The sequence below is a fragment of the Globicephala melas genome, chromosome 8 (assembly GCF_963455315.2).
Source record: "Globicephala melas chromosome 8, mGloMel1.2, whole genome shotgun sequence".
In the NCBI taxonomy this organism is placed as follows: domain Eukaryota; kingdom Metazoa; phylum Chordata; class Mammalia; order Artiodactyla; family Delphinidae; genus Globicephala; species Globicephala melas.
The window spans coordinates 97,929,112-97,947,769 of NC_083321.1; the positions used below are offsets into that span (position 1 = coordinate 97,929,112).

An 18,658-nucleotide genomic window follows, 5' to 3' on the forward strand; every position below is an offset into this window, starting at 1 on the left:
AATGCTGTGTTAATATGAATATAATTCCTAACCCTTCCTTTCTTTACACTTCTTTGAAGATTTTTAAAATAGTGCAATATTCTACACGTACATAAATGTATAGCTTAATGAACTGTTATAAAATGAATATCTATGTAACCACCATTAAAAGTCAGGAAATACAATCTCAAAGGCACTCTTCCCTAAAAATCCCCACCCTGCCCTGCCCATCAGAACTGACCACAATCCTAACTTTATGAGAATCACTACTTTGGTTTTGTTTTCATAGTTTTCTTTACTAAGTATGCATCCATAAACATAATACAGTTTAATTTTGCCTTTATAAATATTTATATACAAAATTATTTGGTTTTTTTTAAACTCAATATTATCAATATATTTTTAAGTTGCCTCTGTATCATTGCACACAGCTGTGTTTCATTCATTTTCGCTATTGTATAGTAGGTCAGTATACGGAATACTACAGTTTAATTAACTATTCTATTGTTGATGGACATTTCAGTTCGGGTGCCCAGAAGCACACACAGCTGTGGAGTAAATACCTAAAGGTGAAATTGCTGAACCATAGAGTGTACACATTCTAGCTAATGTCAAGCCATTTTCCAAAGTGTCTGCAAGGCCTCACACTCCCGTCTGCAGTATATGGGGGGGGGGGGGGTCTTTGCTCTCCCTCCTCTCCAACCCTGGGCGCTGTCAGATATTTTAACGCATGCCCAACTGGTGAGTATGGAGCTATATCCACGGTGGTCTTAATTTATCCGCTTCTGATTATTAACGAATTAAGCACCTTTTCAATCAACAACAGACAGTTATTGGCCACTGGGTTTCTTTTGGGACATTCCTGTTCAAGTCATTTGCCCATTCTTTAACTGGATTCTTTGCCTTCCTAACTTGTTCTTCACATTTCCTAGCAGTATGTGTTGCAAATATCTCTTCCCACTCGGTGCCCTGTCTTTCCTTGCATTACAACTTTGGAAAAGCCAGTGTGACCTGCGTGCAGCTTCTTCGAGAGCTCCCGGGGTCCTGGGAGCTCTCCCCTGGCCATCCTCATCACAACCGTTCCCACCGTCTCCACCAGAACAAGACTGGGCACCGAGTGATCGGGAGGCTGGAGCCTGGACCGCACCGGCCCCGCCCCCCGGTGCGGCCCCACCCACGGCCGTGCCGGCCGAGCCGCGCGGGGTGGGTCCTGTTGGCCCCGGTCTCCAGGGCAGCGCCGGGCGACGCGGGGCGGGACTGGGAGGCGCCGGGCAGCCGGGCTGCGGAGGCGCTGAGGATGAGGGCCCACCGGGGTCGCGGCAGCCAGGAGCACCGGGCAGGTGACAGGAGGGGTGGGCGGTGCGCCAGAGGAGGGGATTGGGAGGGGTGGGACTCGGAGTGGGGACGGCAGGAAACCTCTCGAGGAAACTGGATCTGGACGGGGCGAACTCAAAGGAGCCCGCGCCGGGGAGCACTTGGGACCGAGGCGGGAAGGGCAGACGGTGGCCGAGGCAGGGACGGGGCCCAGGTGGCCGGGATCTGGAAAGACTTTGGCGCCCAGACTCCCAGAACAGCCCTAGCGTGGGTTGATTAGACCGGTCCAGGGCATCAGAACCACCGGACCCATCACTTCCTGGGCCTTAAAATGCTCCTGGTTGCCCAGTCTTGTCCATCGGAGAAAAGAGGGGTGGAGAAAATAAACCCAACTCCCCTTTGGGCAGCTTCGGGCTTGTTCCAAAACAGGGCACCTTTTCCTCTACCACTCATCTTGGTAGGTGAGTCCTTAAAGCAGGGCTCCTTTTCACCTACAGAAGGAAATGTGTTTCTCCCAGTACTAATGGGCTAGGCCCAAGGTCTTGAAGGGACCCCTAGGGAATTAGCCGTTTCTTAGTGCCACCGGTTTATCCCTGTCTGTCTTATTTAGGAGATGCGTCAGCCCCTCTTGGTCAGAAATTTCAGTGAGAAACTTTGTGCCACTAGGCAGCCACATTCGCTACATTTAAAAGGCCCACTTTTAATTTATTTCAGCTATCAGCTTTTCCTACTTTAATCCCATGCTTTCATAAAGTCACACCTTCCACAGACGACCCAACTTGGATGGTATCTGCCTTTGCTCTCTTCATAATCTCCCAAACTTCATTAATGACAAAAATTATATCTTCTTCTATGGACATTTTTAATTGATTAACTCCAAGAAATCCTAGTCCATGTATGTAAAAGAGAAATTGAAGGGACTGAATTATTTCATGAAGGAGCAATTCCAAATTGAAATATAATGATTATTTTAAGTTTTCTTTAAGATCCCAAGTACAGTGACTTGAACTCTTAAAGTAAGACTGGTGTTTATTACAAACTGTTTCAGTTAAAATGTGTTAGTATTTGAGGGATTTGACACTTTCTAAAAATATCCTAAAAGCAACAGTTGATCTGCTTATCAAAATTAAAATAATACGGTAGAATGAAATTCGTATTTTTAAAATAAGAGAATTAATACAGCAAACTGGTCTGTGCAGTTTGACAATAATATGTTAGTCTACCAACAGGGGGAACTTTGAATTAAAAAGAAAACCATAGATATTTAAATATCAGATGTATTTAAGTATGAATGTTACCTTTGGTCTGTTTTGTTTGTTAAGGTGCTTTCCTCCAAGGAGTTGAGGATGTTCCTTGGAAATATTAGCAACAAGGTCAACTAGGACTAGCAAGAAGGTCGTGTTATTTAATTAAAGAGAGGATTTGCCCAAAGAACAAGAGAAAGCCATTGAAACAAATTTTACAGTAATCTCTGATGAGAAAGGTTGTTTCTGTTACCTGACCTACAGAAAAACAACAACAACAACAAAAAAAAACAGCATAAAGGCAGTGAGATGGAAGACAGAGCAAATAGAAATGCCAAGTAGAGATGAAAGGAAGCACATCCAAAAACATCATTTCCTTTCAATCCTATCTGAACTCAAAGCATCCTTTCCGTAAACTATCTCGTGGGTCTTTATGACAGCCCTTTGAGACAGGGAGGGCTCACTTGGAATCATACTCTTAAGCTAGTTACAAGGGACCCGAGCTGTTATTCAGGCCAATCTTTCACCCACCCAGCATTCCCCAGAACTGCATTCCATTCAGGTAGGTGGACACCCAGCCTCTGCTATGAATCACTGAATGGCAGAATTCACAAGGCCACCAAATCTTTTGTTGAACAGTTTTAATCATTATCATGGGTTTTTTGTTTTTTCCTCTGAGCTGAGGTTGATCTCTATGTAATGTCCACCTAAATTACACATTCCTACCTAACAGCAATCTGGATATCAAAAAATCTTCCAAATGATAGAGTCAGCCAATATAGGTTTAGGAGCAAAACAGCTTCCATCAGTTTTACAGTTCCAACTGTGGAAACCATACTCTACTTCTCTCCCCCTCCTTTATTTTCCAAAAGGCAGACCCTGAACCTGTTTTACTCTGTCCATAAATACTACTGAACATGGCATATTTATATCAGTGCCCTCGGTCTTGGAAATAAGGCATTGAAGTACTGTCCCTGATTAGCCATTTCGCTTTGTCCGGGCTTATCTGTAACAGGCCCTTGGAAGCTCAAAAAAGGAATCCAGTCATTTAATTTTCTCAATAAAGCTGCATTTGATTACTCAGACTGTTTATGAGCTCTACATCAGATGTGTTTCTGTAGAGAGAAAAACATAATAGTTTTTCCAATAGACCTTTCTCATACACACAAAAGGGGGCATACAAAAGCCTGCAGGTAATAACAAGTTTCTCTTACTTAATTTTTTGATTAACATTGGAATTAAAGAGATTTCAGTAGTCACAGAGTAACATAAATATAATTTTTTTAGGCAAATTCTTTTGCGAACCACGACTTTAAACATTCAGCCAGCTGCTGCCATCCACAAGAGTATCCCTGTTCATTTTTGTATTTTCTCAAGATGATTCATCGTAAATTAATTCCCAAGCGCTCTATTCTGTCTCCTGTTCATCACACCAACTTAAAGGTCCAGTCCACAGAGCCGCCTTTTAAGAAAGAAGACTTACATTTGATTTCAAGAGACTCCTTGGAATCTGATTCAGAAAGCGTCACTCAAGAGATCAAGTCCCCGTCTAAACTTGAAGACCAAATTCAGGACAACGACATGGAGCCTGACAGCTTAGAGGAGGAGAACTTGAGTGAGACGGAAGAGGAAGCAAGCAGAAAAGCAGCTCAGAGAAACCTCCATACCCAAGATGCTGGTGCGAAGAACAGGTAAGGAATTGGCTTGTGTAAGAAAACAGTGGGTTCCGAAAGGCATTGTTACATAATTACTGGTACTGTCCCAAGTGAAAGTTAGGACAGGCTCTCGGTTTTCGTTTTTTTGTTTTTTGTTTTTTTTTTATATTGGAGTATAGTTGATTTACAATGTTGTGTTAGTTTCAGGTGTACAACAAAGTGATTCAGTTATACATGTATCTGTTCTTTTTCAGATTCTTTTCTCATATAGGTTATTACAGAATATTGAGTAGTGTTCCCTGTACAGTAGGTCCTTGTTGATTATGTTTTATACATAGTAGGGTGTACATGTTAATCGCAATCTCCTAATTTATCCGTCTCCCCAGCCTTTCCCCTTTGATAACCATAAGTTTATTTTTTAAGTCTGTGAGTCTGTTTCTGGACAGGCTGTTGGAATGAGCACCTTTGTAGTGTGTGTGAGACAGGTCTCCAAGCAGCTAACCACAGCTCGGAGCCAAGATTTTTGTCACATTCATTTCTCTTTTTTAAAAAAACGCATAAGATGAGAATAGTTATTAATAATAAGGGCATTTGCCTTTCTTATGCTCATTTCCTGTCCATATTCCAAGTATCCCCACTGCTGTGACCTCACCCTGGAGAAATCCCCGAAAGCCTGGTCTAGCAAATACCATGACTTGGAGCCGGGTGGCCTTGAGTTGGTCCAGGCACTGCCGTTTAGTGTATAATTTGAAATAAGTCCCTTCAGTCTTTCTCATCTGTCAAATGAGCCAGCCTGCTTCTCTCACAGGATTGCCATCACTGTCAGTAGAGTACGTTCTGGGGGTAGAAGCCTACCTGAGCTAGGAGAGGTCTACCTTCCTGGGCTTATATAATCACATAAAGATTTAATTTCTAATAATCAGTACTTATGGGGTATTAACTTTAGGCTAGAAGCCACCAAAACATCTAAGAGGATTTAAATGAGTACAATCTTACTCAGTTTTCATGAAAATATAAATGATATGCTAGAGTACTGAAGTTAAAAGCTATTGATTAGACAGGGGTCTTGGGATGGTGGTAAAGTACAGAGCATCTGAAGCAGACCATATGGGTTGGAACTGTGCCGCTGACTAGCTGTGTGACCTTGGCCAAGCCCGATTAAACTCTCTGTGCCTCAGTTCCTCCTCAGTAAAAATGGGATAGTAATAATAGTTACCTCACAGACTTACAGTGAGGCTAAAGTAAGTCTATGTATACATATATAAAAAGTGCTTCAAACAGTGACTATAAGTTCTATATGTGTTAGATGTTTTTTTAATTAGGGTTAAAGTAAATTGAGGAAAGTTTATTGGAAGGCCTAGAACTTGGGCAGGGAGGGTTTTGGAGACTAGGTAAGATTTGGGAAAAAAAGAATAAAATTAGAATGAATGTGTGTGGCACATTGAGCCCCACTTGATGGCAGAGGATTTGTTCTGAGTGTAGGGAAAGTAGACAGAGGAGGGGCCTGCTGACGGGGACTGTCGTGGAGTGCCCCCAGCCCATGCCGCGCGTAGGACGTGGAACACAGAACTCAGATGACGTGTCCCAAGAATGCAGTCACAGCGAAGACTTGTGTGGAGCCAGAATGAGAGCCCAGCCCTGAGTCTTTTTCTTCGTCTTTCCCTCTTTCTCTCTTTCACTGGAAATGTCAAGTTGAATCGAGCTCATTTGCTCCTTAGGGGATCTCACAGCACAGTACAGTAAATCCCCTACATACGAACCTTCAAGTTGCAAACTTTCAAGGATGCGAATATATCATAACCCTATTACAGTACAGTACTCTACAGCCGATTGTGTTAGTTGGGCACCTAGGCTAACTTTGTTGGACTTAAGAACAAATTGGACTTAACGAACGCGCTCTTCGTACGTCCACTGTATAAGTGATAAATGCTATAACTGAGGTGCAGCCATAGAGCTGGGGGGCAAAAGAGGGGCTTAGGAAGGCTTTAACCAGCCAGCCGCCCCTGACTGGACTGGGTTGGGCCACCTGGAGGAGAAAATGCAGGTTCTTGGGGAGAGCAGTGAGATGAAGCAGTGTTCAAGGAAGATTATTCTGCAAGCTGGTGCATTATGAATTAGAGGGTAAAAACACAGTGGACAAAGAGACTACCAGATGGTAATAATTACAATGACAACAATAACAGTAATGACGTCTCTTTTGAAAGGCCATCTCTTTTGAAGAATTTCACTCAATTCTTCATTGTAATCGGGCAAGAAAGTGCTGCTATTCCCATTTTACAGATTAGGAAGATGAAGCTGGCAGAGATAAAGTCACCCAACGTCAGAGTGCTTTGTTATTGATGTTGAGGTGTTTTTTAAAATACTTTTTATTTTATTTATGTATTTTGGCTGCGCCGTGCGGCTTGCAGGATCTTAGTTCCCCGACCAGGGATTGAACCCCAGCCACAGCAGTGAAAGCACGAAAGCGCCGAGTCCTAAGCACTGGACCGCCAGGAAACTCCCTGAGTTTTTTTAATCAAGAAAAAATTCTAACCTACAGAAAAGTACAGAGAAAAATACCATCTCACCCTTATTGCCATGTTTGTTTCAGATATATATTTTAAAACATAAAATGCTAGATAGTTTCCTGGATCCCCTTCTCAAATCCATCCCCGTCTTCCTCTCAGAGATAACCAATACATCAATACATACTCTTTTTTTTTTTTTTTTTTTTTGACTGCGCCACACGTTATGGGGGATCTTAGTTCCCCGACCAGGGATCAAACCCTCGCCCCCTGCAGTGGAAGCACAGAGTCTTAATCACTGGACTGCCAGGGAAGTCCCAACCCACATATACTCTTATATGAGTGTATATCCTTCGTAGCAATCTTTTATTCATTTACTTCATAGGTAATTTATGAATTAATTACTTCATAGGTAATTCTTTATGTTTATAAAGAACTGATAGGACTTGGTGACAGTTTAGAACTGGGGTTGGAAGGAACAAGAAAAGGCACAGATTACTTTAAGGTTCTAACAACAATAGCATTTATAGAATGCTCGTCCCGAGCCCATCCCTGTGCCAAACGCTTTACATGTATCACCTCATTTAATCCTTACGGCAGCCTCAACAGGTGGACACTATAATGCTCCCATCTTGTAGACTGCAAATGAGGCTTAAAGAAACCAGTTACGTTATACCCATTTATTCCACCGGGTGGGTGGTGGAACAGAAAACTCCTGCAGTCCGACTCTATGCTTTAAACCAGGGGTCCCCAACCCCGGGGCCGCACAGCAGGAGGTGAGCGGCGGGCCAGCGAATGAAGCTTCATCTGCTGCCCCCCATCGCTCCCCATGATTCGCATTACCGCCTGAACCACACCCCTCCCCAACCCCCACCCCCGTCCATGGAAAAATTGTCTTCCACGAAACCGGTCCCTGGTGCCAAAAAGGCTGGGGACCTTTAAACCATGTTTGTATTGTAGCTCTAATCTAGGAGAGTCACAGTCTCCTAGGTAATAAATGGTACTTTTATTTACTACGGGGGTGGGAGGGGCATCGGAAAAGAAATATCTTTTGTGGTGGATAGGTATTCTTGTCTGTACTTTTACGATGAAGAAACCAAGGCAAAGGATCCATTACATACATGACCTCATTTCTCCAATGTCGAGTTTTTCCTCTTTGAGTGGGGCTCAGAGACCTGACTTTAACTTTGCTTTTGACCCAAGGACAATGTAAATACCTCTCAGTATATTTCAAAATAAAAAAACCATACTTACAAAGTCAAAAGCATCATTAGGGCCTTGGCCTTCTGATTCAGAGATCCTTAAATAATGGTATTTTCCTTGGACGGATTTGCCTTGGAAATCCTTAATGATAGACTATAATCCCCAGGGTTAGAATGGGTTACAGCCCTAGTCATTGCTTGGCTGTACAGTGCTTCATACATTGAACATTTACAGGACCAGTTCTGTACTACAAAGGAAAGCTGAACTGAAGCATGTAGCCAAGTAATGCCTAAAAACATCCTTCAGGCGAGTGTTTTGTTACTGGCCCCTTTTCTCTGCCTCACTTTAGCCTTGGAAACCTTTCTTAGGTGTATTGTTACTTGGATCTGAGTAGTTTACTAGCCATGAAATAGACAAATTGATCTCAGGCTCTCAGTATGAAATTCAAGAAGACTTTCATTTCTGTCAGGTAGATGGCATTCTGGGAATTGTAGTTCAAAATAATTAGTCAAAGCCTTGCCTTAAGACGGAAGAAGATCTCTTTCTTCTTGCTTTTATGGGCAACCGTTTTAAAAGCTGCCTGACAAAATCACTTGAGCCCTACTCTTGTGTTTTGATGTTACTAGAAGCTCCTCAAAGCAATTACTCCCTTGTTCCTCAGCAAAGTCAAGCCACAGTTCGATGTATATGGATTAGAGAAAACCTTTTACTTAATGGAAATTGGAGCAGCATTGACTGCAGTGAATGAATCAAGAGTGGAAAGAGGATCTTCATATGATAATCCTTCAACCCCACTCCAGAACTAGCCCCATGACACTCGGCACTCAGAAGAAAGAGATCAATGTAATTCCTAGAGCATTAGAGATAACCTCTTCAGCTCTGGGGCCTTCTGAAACCTCATATGTTAAAGAAAAAGAAAACCAGAAAGCAGCAGTACAGTAACTAGTATATGTGTTTGATAAGGTCTTATTTACAAAAATACTTCAATCTAATTAGCTACCATTTGTAGGACTATTTGCTTGATATATATTATCTCATTTATCCTTACAAGAGGCTCTTAGATATCGACATTATTATCCCCATTTTGCAGATTAGGAACCAAGGCTCTGAAAGTTGTGTAGGTGTACGTAGCCACTAAGTGGCAGAGCCAGAAATTTAACTGAATGAACTCTCTTTTAACATCAAGATCTGAGCCTCTAATTATAAGTATCTAGATAGGTGATCAAGGGCTGATCTGATAAAGGATTCAGTTTTGCTCTCTAGCAAAAATGAAAGGTGTAACGACTTCAATATGGACTAAACTGAGGCCAGATTAAAATATGCATGTAAAATTATAAATTTTAGTAAAGTAATACAAATGTATAAAGGATCCTGTGCCCTCAGAATACTATAAATATTAACGGCATTTTACTCTGGGCAGTAAGGTCATAGAGCCTGTATTCCTCAGCAGCTCTCCTGGGAAACGGAATGTTTTCATTCATTGAGATCTCTCTCATCACCTGGGAAGTGTAGCCTTCACAAAAGATCCCACGTTCTGTCTCATAAACCACCGTGTGCCAGAAATTACTGGGTGGGAGACAGGCACAGTAAGGTATTCTTAGTTGAACTGAATTTCAGAATTGTCTGAAGGTAAGAAAAGGACTCAGGAATAATCATCTTCATTTTTATGGTGGTATATAATTTTTCCTCTCAAACACTTTCATATATAGTTGACTCTTGAACAAAATGGATTTGAACTGAGCGGGTTCACTCATAGAAGGGTGTCTTTCAATAAATAGTACTGCAGTAGTAGAAAATCCACAATTGGTTGAATTAGCGGATGTGGATCCGTGGATACAGAGGGCCGGCTCTGGGACTTGAGCACCTGTGGAATTTGGTATCCCCTGCCTGTCCTGGACCCAGTCGCTCGCAGATACCAAGGGGCCACTGTATGTTGTTTCTGCTTAATAATACAAGAATCAAGTGAAATATTGAATGATGATTTCTAGGACTTCAGTAGCAGTATGGGATAAGCAAAACAGAAAGTGGGTAAAGGGAGACTTAGTAAAAACTAAAACTCAGTATTTTAATTTCCCCGACTGTTTTGTAGGACACATTGGATATATTTAAGCTGAGGGGAGATTACTTCCTCTCATAAGTGTTGTAGAGTTTTGTTTTGTTTTGTTTTTTTGCTCTGGTTGGGAGAGTAAATGTGACACTTGAGGCTAGATCTAATATTCTAGTATAACCAAGAACATTCTGAGAGCTTCCAGGAGTCAACTCTCATTCCTGTTAGTTTCTAGCAGCATTCATCCGTGTTGATTTATACTGTCTTGATTAGGTAGATTTTCAATTTAAGGCCATTGGCTGGCCAACCTCTTTCAAACACATTCTACTATATACCAAATTCTAGGTATTTGGGGATAGCTACTAGCGTTTTGGTAATTTATTTCTGATCACATGGGTATAGTCATAGCAGAGAGGTGACTTGTCTTGCTGTCTTTTTTTATATAAATTTATTTATTTTTGGCTGCATTGGGTCTTCGTTGCTGCGTGCGGGCTTTCTCTAGTTGCGGCGAGCGGGAGCTACTCTTCGTTGACGTGCCCAGGCTTCTCACTGTGGTGGCTTCAGTAGTTGTGGCACACAGGCTCAGTAGTTGTGGCACGCGGGCTCAGTAGCTGTGGCATGGGCTGTAGGTGTGCAGGCTCGGTAGTTGTGGTGCACAGGCTTCAGTAGTTGTGGCTCGCGGGCTCTAGAGCACAGGCTCAGTAGTTGTGGCGCACAGGCTTAGTTGCTCTGCGGCATGTGGGATCTTCCCAGACCAGGGCTCGAACCCTTGTCCCCTGCATTGGCAGGTGGATTCTTAACCACTGCGCCACCAGGGAAGTCCCATCATTGCTGTTTTATGCTCACTTGCTCACAAACTGTGCAGCAGTCAAACCCTGATGCACTCCTCAGAGCAGGCATGGTGCCATCGTGACAGACAAGCAGAGGAGGGAGTAAGGCGTGTGCCTGGGCATGAATTGTGTCTACCAGAGGCACAGTCCCCGCCAGAAATGCTAAAGCCACTGTGACTCCTGGGATTTTATTGCCCTCGGAGATGACCACGAGTTCCTTTCTAGCTTATTTCCAAATGGGGATGCATTACTGTGTTAAAATACGTAAATAAATAGTGAGTTTGAAACCTCAAAAAGTGTAATTTAAATTTACATCACCTGCAATCCTGCAGGTTTATCAAGAGGATTAGGAAGGTTGTAACCAAGTAACTAAGGAGATAGTTTAATTCACGACCTCCACTGTATTCCTCTGTTTCTACTCCCTGACAAATGTGGAAACGTAGAAATCTTTGGTTACTATAATTTTTTAATGGATTGAATTTAAAATAAATGTTTTTTTCCCCAACACTTACATACATTGCTGAGTTTCGCATGATAGGTCCAATTCAGTTTGAAAATTAGTGAATTCTGAGAGCTGTGAGGACTCTTAAAGGTCAGTCTATTCCTTATTGTAAAAGGAGACACCTGAGGCCTGGAGTGGATAACAGATTCACCCAAGTTCACACAGTGGCAAAATCTGGACCAGGACCCAGGTGTCAAGACCTGTCTAGTGCTTTTTCCCATGAAGTCACAGCTACCTGGAAATTCTGTTGCTGTAAATATCTGGCATTTAAAATACAAGAGACTCTATCTAAAGACAGTGTATGCACCTGGAGATGTTGTAAATCTGGGTCCCTGGCTCTTAGCCATTGTTTCTGGAGAATGAAAAGAATATCCAAGCCTTCCACAGAAAACGTCTGGCTTGAGCACTGTAAACTCTCACTGAACGAGGGGAATCATGTTTCTAAATAGGTTCTGTGTCATACAGCATTTCCCTTGTGAAGATGCAGCCTTTGTTTCACATAAGATAATCTTAATTAGAAACGAGGTACTAGAATTTTACATTGCAATTACTAACACGCCCTCTTAAGATAATTTATTTTCATTTAACACTCAGATTGTCCTTGAATCAAGACTGGCACTAATAAGAACTTGGGGCAAATATCTGGTTATTTTGCAGCCATAAACCTGTTGTCAAAAAGAAAAAAAAAGGGACTTTAGTTGGACTTATCTAAACTCTATAATTGCGGTAAATAAAATTCACCAGCTAACAATCCAGTCCCTTCACTTGAGTGTGTTTCTAAAGACAGTCTTTGGCCTTCGGTTCATTAAACTACCTTTCTTCTATTAAGATGTTTAATATTTTTAGCAGAATAAATGCCTGCATTAAATGAAATTTTCTGGGCTGTAAATAGCCTCCCCAAAGCATTTCAATACACTTGTGGAACCATTTTATTTCATACTTGCAAAAGTGATTTTTTAATCCTTTGGATTTATTTACTTAAAAGCTGTTGATAAAAAGATTAAGATGAACACAGAACTCAGAAATCCTTGGAAACAATTGTCAGTTTTATAGCTCCTTAAAGAAGCATTAAAAACTTTACACTTAAAAATAAAAAACACAAAAAACACAAAAAACACTTTACACTTAAACAGAAATTGAATTTGCTGTTCATATGCATAAAAGATTTAATGGCATATAAATTGGGAATAATTGTTCTGTTTAAAAGGATTAAATTAAACCTAAATCAATAATAACATGTGCAGTTTCAATTTAACTGCCTACTTAAAGTGGCAAATAAATAACTGCTAAATGATTAATAGCAATGCTTTTATTCACCTCCTCGACAGGCAAAATGGCCAGTTATTGAATATTTTCCTGTGAGTGCAAAGGATGTTCATTGTACTAGAAACATGCTCTAATTTTAGTAATTTTTTGATTGAATACTAAACTGAATATGAGGCTCTTCGTCAAATGGAGATTTGATTTTATTTGGACTGAAGTTGTCCCAGTCATGCTCAAATATGGTCCATTAGAGCCAGCAGATAGGATGGCATATGCATATGAAACCACCCTCCCCTTCCTCTCTGCATCCATTTCTAACCTGGGCATCTGAACGGCAGACCTGGCATCTGTTGTCTGAACAGCAACAAAAGCACTGTATACTCATTGTCTGTATAACCTTCCTATCAAATGGGGAGGAAATGAGGTATGTGTTTTGTGTGCACAAGATTACTGATGAAGGAGCACTTCACACTCATTTTGTTCCAGTGTGTTGACCTGGACCACACAACACAATTGAGCTTCTCCGCACACAAGCTCAGAACAATGGGGTTCTTTAGTATCATGTTCTATTTCAACCATTAGATTTGTTTCTGTGAAGTATTACAGCTTTCCATGCTCGATAGTTTGCAAAACATAAACTCCCATTTGTCTCAACACATGGTTTCCATCAGAAAGGGAAGAAAGGGGGATGTTTTAAGATAATCATGGCAGGTGTACACGGTACAGTGTCATTAAAGCTCTTAGAAGAGCCACACTTTCCGATTCTCATCTTGTAAATACACATTATTAGAGTGTCTCTTCAAACGATCGGTTCAAAAGCATCTTTCGCAGCCAGAGCAGCTCATTATGTCTGATTTGTTTCAAACCCTTCTGTATTTTCCAGGTTTCACTTAAAATGTCCGTCTTCCCCAGGGCGTGTGAGATTGCTTCCGCGGGCATCTAAGCATGGCAATTTGTCGAGGCTGGAAATTACGGCTCTTTCTGAAGGTCTAAAGTAATTGAATTCTCCCAGTTTTATCTTCCTCATCATCTTCCAGCAGTTCTTAAAATATCTCATCATGTGGAAACACTGACATTTCTTAATCCCATTTCCTAAATTATAGTTCAAACAGATTCTCCATGCTGCCTAGGTCGTGGTAAAAAAAAAAAATTGGATTTTTAAAGATAAGTATTCATTCTTTCAGGCCACTAAGGTCCCACTTAGTGCGTCACGAGACAACTTTGTGTCCTGGAAATAACTTAAGCCCTAGGGAGAGAAGAATCCCTTGAGATCCATCAGGAGGAAGCATAGTACACACCAGTGTTGTGTCCTGGTGACAGAACACAACACACAGCAAGCAAAGACCAGTGATGGAGCTCGTTGGCATGTGCTTTTATAACCGGCCCTTCCTGGGACCTTCCTTACTCCATGCCAAGAACATAGTTCTAAACACATATACGTATATATATGTGCTTAATACTCTCAACGACTATGAGGTAGGCACTATGATTTTTTTTTTAGGTAGGTACTATTATTATCCTCATTTTATTGATGAGGAGCTGAAGCACAGAAAAGAACAATAACTTGCCCACACTCCCACGGTAACTGGTGGCACCAGGAATTGAGCACAGGCAGTCTGATTCTAGGACCCTCGTCCTTTGACTTTCTACGGTACCATTTCTCAGAACCAAAATATTCCATATCATTTATTCCATGAGACTGAGGGGTGTCTATAGCCCTGACTGTGGACATCATGCCATCATCAACTAATGCTAGTTAAGTCTGGTGACCAGTGTGAGTGCCAGTCTTCTTAGTATAACTGCAGAGACGGAAGTCAGAGACTCCATTTCCTTCCATCATCAAAGACTACCTAGTTGTTAAAAAGAGTGGGCATTCCTCGCTTATCGACTCTTGTGAGTTCATCATAGGATCACAGAACAAGAGAGTTGGAATGAACTTTGAGATATCATCTAGCAGTTGGATCTGGAAATAAGAGGTCAACATATTTTCATTGATAAACAAGGTCTGTCCTCCTAGTTTAAATGCCCATAACATTCTGTACTTCTGTACTGTTGGTGCATAAGATCCGTCCGCCTGTCTTCCTCACTCAGCAGCCAGTCCATCCGCCTGTTTCTGTTTCCCTCACCGCTCACCTCCAGTGCCTAGGACTTGGGGAGCCACTCAGTACATATTTGTTGACTGGCCAACTGACTGACCGATCGATTCACTAACTCCCCTAAGGCAGGCCCTGCAACAACACCTGCTTCACCACCACCTCCGGGATTGGCTGTGTGATACAGGGCGAGTTACTGGACAGGAGCCAGATCCCAGGGCCAACTGCCAGGGTCTATATCCTGGCTGCACCACGTATTAGCTCTGTGACCTTGGAAAAGTGACAGAAGCCTGTTTCTTCATCTATTAAATGGGCATAATAATAGTACCTCCCCATAGGGTTGCCATAAGGAGAAAACTAGAGATTCACTGTAAGCCTTCCCTAGATCAGCACATAGTAAGTAGTGTGTGCTATGTGCTATCTTCCCAAAGCCAGCACTCTACAACCCACCCAGAAAAGCAGCAAGACAGTGGGCTCCAATAACGTGTGTTACTTTTAAAGGTTGCCAACCCCTGCTCTAAATAGTGCAGAGGACAGGGCTACCTGTTCTAAAACTTTGCCCCCAAAAACCATATGGCCTCTGTACATAATCCTTTCCAAAAACCTCACTTTGCCTATCCAAAAGTATTTGTCTTACTATAACATCTTTGCTAATTAAATGATTTTTACTTAATTAAATAAATCCAAACTCTCAAGTTAATGTAGTTAAGCCAAACCCCTCACAGAGTTTACAAAGCCCTTCAAGATTTCACCTCTGCTTAACCCTGAGTTCTAATCCTCCCACCTTCCCTTTTTTTTTTATTTTTATTTTTTTTTTCTGTACCCGGGCCTCTCACTGTTGTGGCCTCTCCCGCTGCGGAGCGCAGGCTCCAGACACACAGGCTCAGCGGCCATGGCTCACGGGCCCAGCCGCTCCGCGGCATGTGGGATCTTCCCGGACCGGGGCACGAACCCGTGTCCCCTGCATCGGCAGGCGGACTCTCAACCACTGCACTACCAGGGAAGCCCCCACCTTCCCTTTTATCCACGTAGAATTTGTTCTTTGAAAGCCCCACGTTCTCTTTCCCCTCCATTCCTTTTTACGTGTTGTTTCCTCAGCCTGGCTTACACTTCCTGCCCTTCTTAGCCTTCGGTCTCAGCTAAGCCGTCACTTCCTTCAGAAAGCTGCCCTTTCCCCCAAGATGGGATTGGATGTCCCTCCTGAGCCCTGATGGCCACTCATCACTCTAATCACAAATAGCTCATTTCCTGGTCTGTATCCCCCACTAGGCTGTGGGCTCACCACTGTATCCCCCTAACTTAGTATGTGCTCAATAAATACAGAATCAGTGAACGAGCAAATGCATGAGGAAAGTTAAATTCTGTCAAATCAAGTGAATGAATGAACGAGGAGAGTTAGGCTCACATTTTCCTTTCAATATATCATAGATATGGGAAATGGCATGTTTCTTCATTTCAAAAAATCTTTATATCTTTATTTACTTGAAGATGTACTTTCATCTTTTCTTCCCCATCTAAACAACCACTGCTGAACCTTATACTTAAAGCAGCACAAGATAAGCCCTAAAATCATTCACTGATTTGGTCCAATGCAGGAAGTTTTTCTGCATGTTTAGATTCTAATTTACTGTTGTTGGTTTTTTTTTAATATCTAAATAAAAATAAAATAAATATCTAATGCCCAGTTATTGATGGAAGCATCACTTGTTGCCTCTTCTGCCCATAGCACAGGGTAGAGGTTAGGGAAGGAAGGATAACCCTCTGTCCCTGCTGCCCAGGACCTTAACCAGGTGAGAAGATGCGGTTGCCATAGTGAAAAGTGAAATAAGCACAAATACAGAACATGAAGTAAGCTATATTGTCTCATTTTGATTTTATGCAACCTTGAGAAATAAACAGAACAAATATAATTGATCCCTACTTACAGATGACAGAAACCAGCTCGGAGGTGACATGATTTGCCAGCTGATGCACAGATAGGTAGTGGCAAACCCAGAACTTAAGCCCAGGTCTGTCCAGTCCCAAATCTAGATTATGCCCTGCTGGCCCCCTCCCTGCCCCTGGGACACTACATGCCCAGTGACCCTTGGAGCCAAGTGAAAGGCAGGGCCCCAAACTCCTGTAAGTTCACATGAGGGGACATCACACGGAGAAACCTCCTCAAAGCCTCAGAGGCAGGCAGCCCTGTGGAGTTTCGGGAGCGGGGAGTTGCACGGTTTGATGTCAATTTCCTCACAAACGCGGACCATCTCCATTCAGGCACTTTGCTGGAGGAGAATATCATTTTTCTTCCCTTGGTGGAAAAGGAAGAGAAGGCTATCCCAAGAAGTCTTCTGTCTTAATATGCAAACTAAAAATTCAAAGTGACAAGGGGAATTCCCTGGCAGTCCAGCGGTTAGGACTCAGCGCTTTCACTGCCGTGGCCCGGGTTCAATCCCCAGTCGGGGAACTAAGATCCCATCCCGCAAGCCTCGCAGCGCAGCCAAAAAAAAAAAAAAAAAAGACACTAAAAATTCAAAGTGACAATTAAGCAAGACATAGGAGTTGGGGCTTTCTGCTCTAGTTTTTGCTTTACATCAAATCAAAGAACTCTAGGTCCACATTAAGAAGACGAAATTAACATTAGGGGCACCATTAGTTTGTTTACCCAGCATAAAATTATGTCCTCTATAAACGGGAATATCAAATAGCATAAAAAGCCCAGATGATTTACATTTTCTTTTTGATTAGAGGATTGCATCTACTGTACCAAGGAAGGAAAATCTCTCCCATTTAGCTTTTGAAGATCAAAGCAGCCATTAAATATGCCATATTACCAGCGTTTTTTTTTTCTTTTTTGGTTAAGACTAGGAGGTACTTTGCAAATTGTGATCGTCATAGAGAAAAGGGAGGACTTTATTTGGGGTCATATGTACTGATGACAGACCAGTTCACTCCCCTCGGGCTGGACCCTGTGCTTAACCTTTTATTCAGATAGGGCTGTCTACAGCTTAAAGCTCACACTGACCTGTCTACTGAGTTTTGTGTACATAGACTTGACCAAGAGAGTACAAACTGAGAGCTTTCAGAGGCACCATCTGATTCCAAAAGTTAGGGGTCTTTCTGTAGCACATTTGATAAAATCTACAAAGACGAAATGAAGTCACAAGTAAAAATCACTGATACAGGAGGATGAACCTATGTAGGTATTCAGTTGGGATAAGTCTTGCTTTCCTCCCACGAATGGCTCAGACTGAGTCGTTGTTCAGGCAACAGTCGAATTTCCCTTCCCAGATAAACAGCTACATGTGTAGATCACTAGCTAAGTGTGAAATCCATTTTATCTTCAGCAGCTTGGTACTTATTCAACTTATGGTGTGTCTTAAGTAACAGCATTCTTTGCATCAAGGCCATTTACTGGTTTAACATTATAGACATTTGTTTTCCAGCATATATAAATTAACCATCCCCCATTTTTTTAAAATCACTGAATTGTACACTTGATTTTTTTAAATTTTAAAAATAAATTTATTTATTTATTTTTGGCTGCGTTGGATCTTCGTTGCTGTGCACAGGCTTTGTCTAGTTGCAGCCAGTGGGGGTTACTCTTCATTGGGGTGCAGGGGCTTCTCATTGCGGTGGCTTCTCTTGTTGTGGGGCACGGGCTTTAGGTATGTGGGCTCAGTAGCTGTGGCTCGCGGGCTCTAGAGCACAGGCTCAGTAGTTGTGGCGCACGGGCTTAGTTGCTCTGCAGCACGTGGGATCTTCCCGGACCAGGACTCGAACCCGTGTCCCCTGCATTGGCAGGCAGATTCATAACCACTGCACCACCAAGGAAGTCCCCATCCCCCATTTTGATTCCATATTTCAATGAACTTAGATAATTATGACTTTTTGCCCTTATGTGTAGTGTGTAGGTCTAATTTGAGCCTGGGATGTGTCTTTCCCATGTAGATGGTAAAAGGAAAATTGTAGGAGAAAGATGGAGATTGATTTTGAATAAGATGATCAGCTAAAGAGAACGAGTAAATCTGTTTGGATAAAG

The 18,658-nt window shown here is 42.1% G+C and overlaps 1 protein-coding gene across 1 annotated transcript in view; it reads left to right on the plus strand.

Annotated features, from left to right (window-relative positions):
• Window positions 1-1,272: 1,272 nt before the first annotated feature.
• The window catches only part of JHY (junctional cadherin complex regulator), a 66,217-nt gene continuing 48,831 nt past the window's right edge, over window positions 1,273-18,658 (plus strand). The window contains exons 1-2 of the mRNA XM_030835297.3: window positions 1,273-1,319; window positions 3,825-4,228. Coding sequence (XP_030691157.2) covers window positions 3,915-4,228 — 314 coding nt within the window. The 5' untranslated portion in view covers window positions 1,273-1,319; window positions 3,825-3,914. The remainder of the gene's footprint in view (window positions 1,320-3,824; window positions 4,229-18,658) is intronic.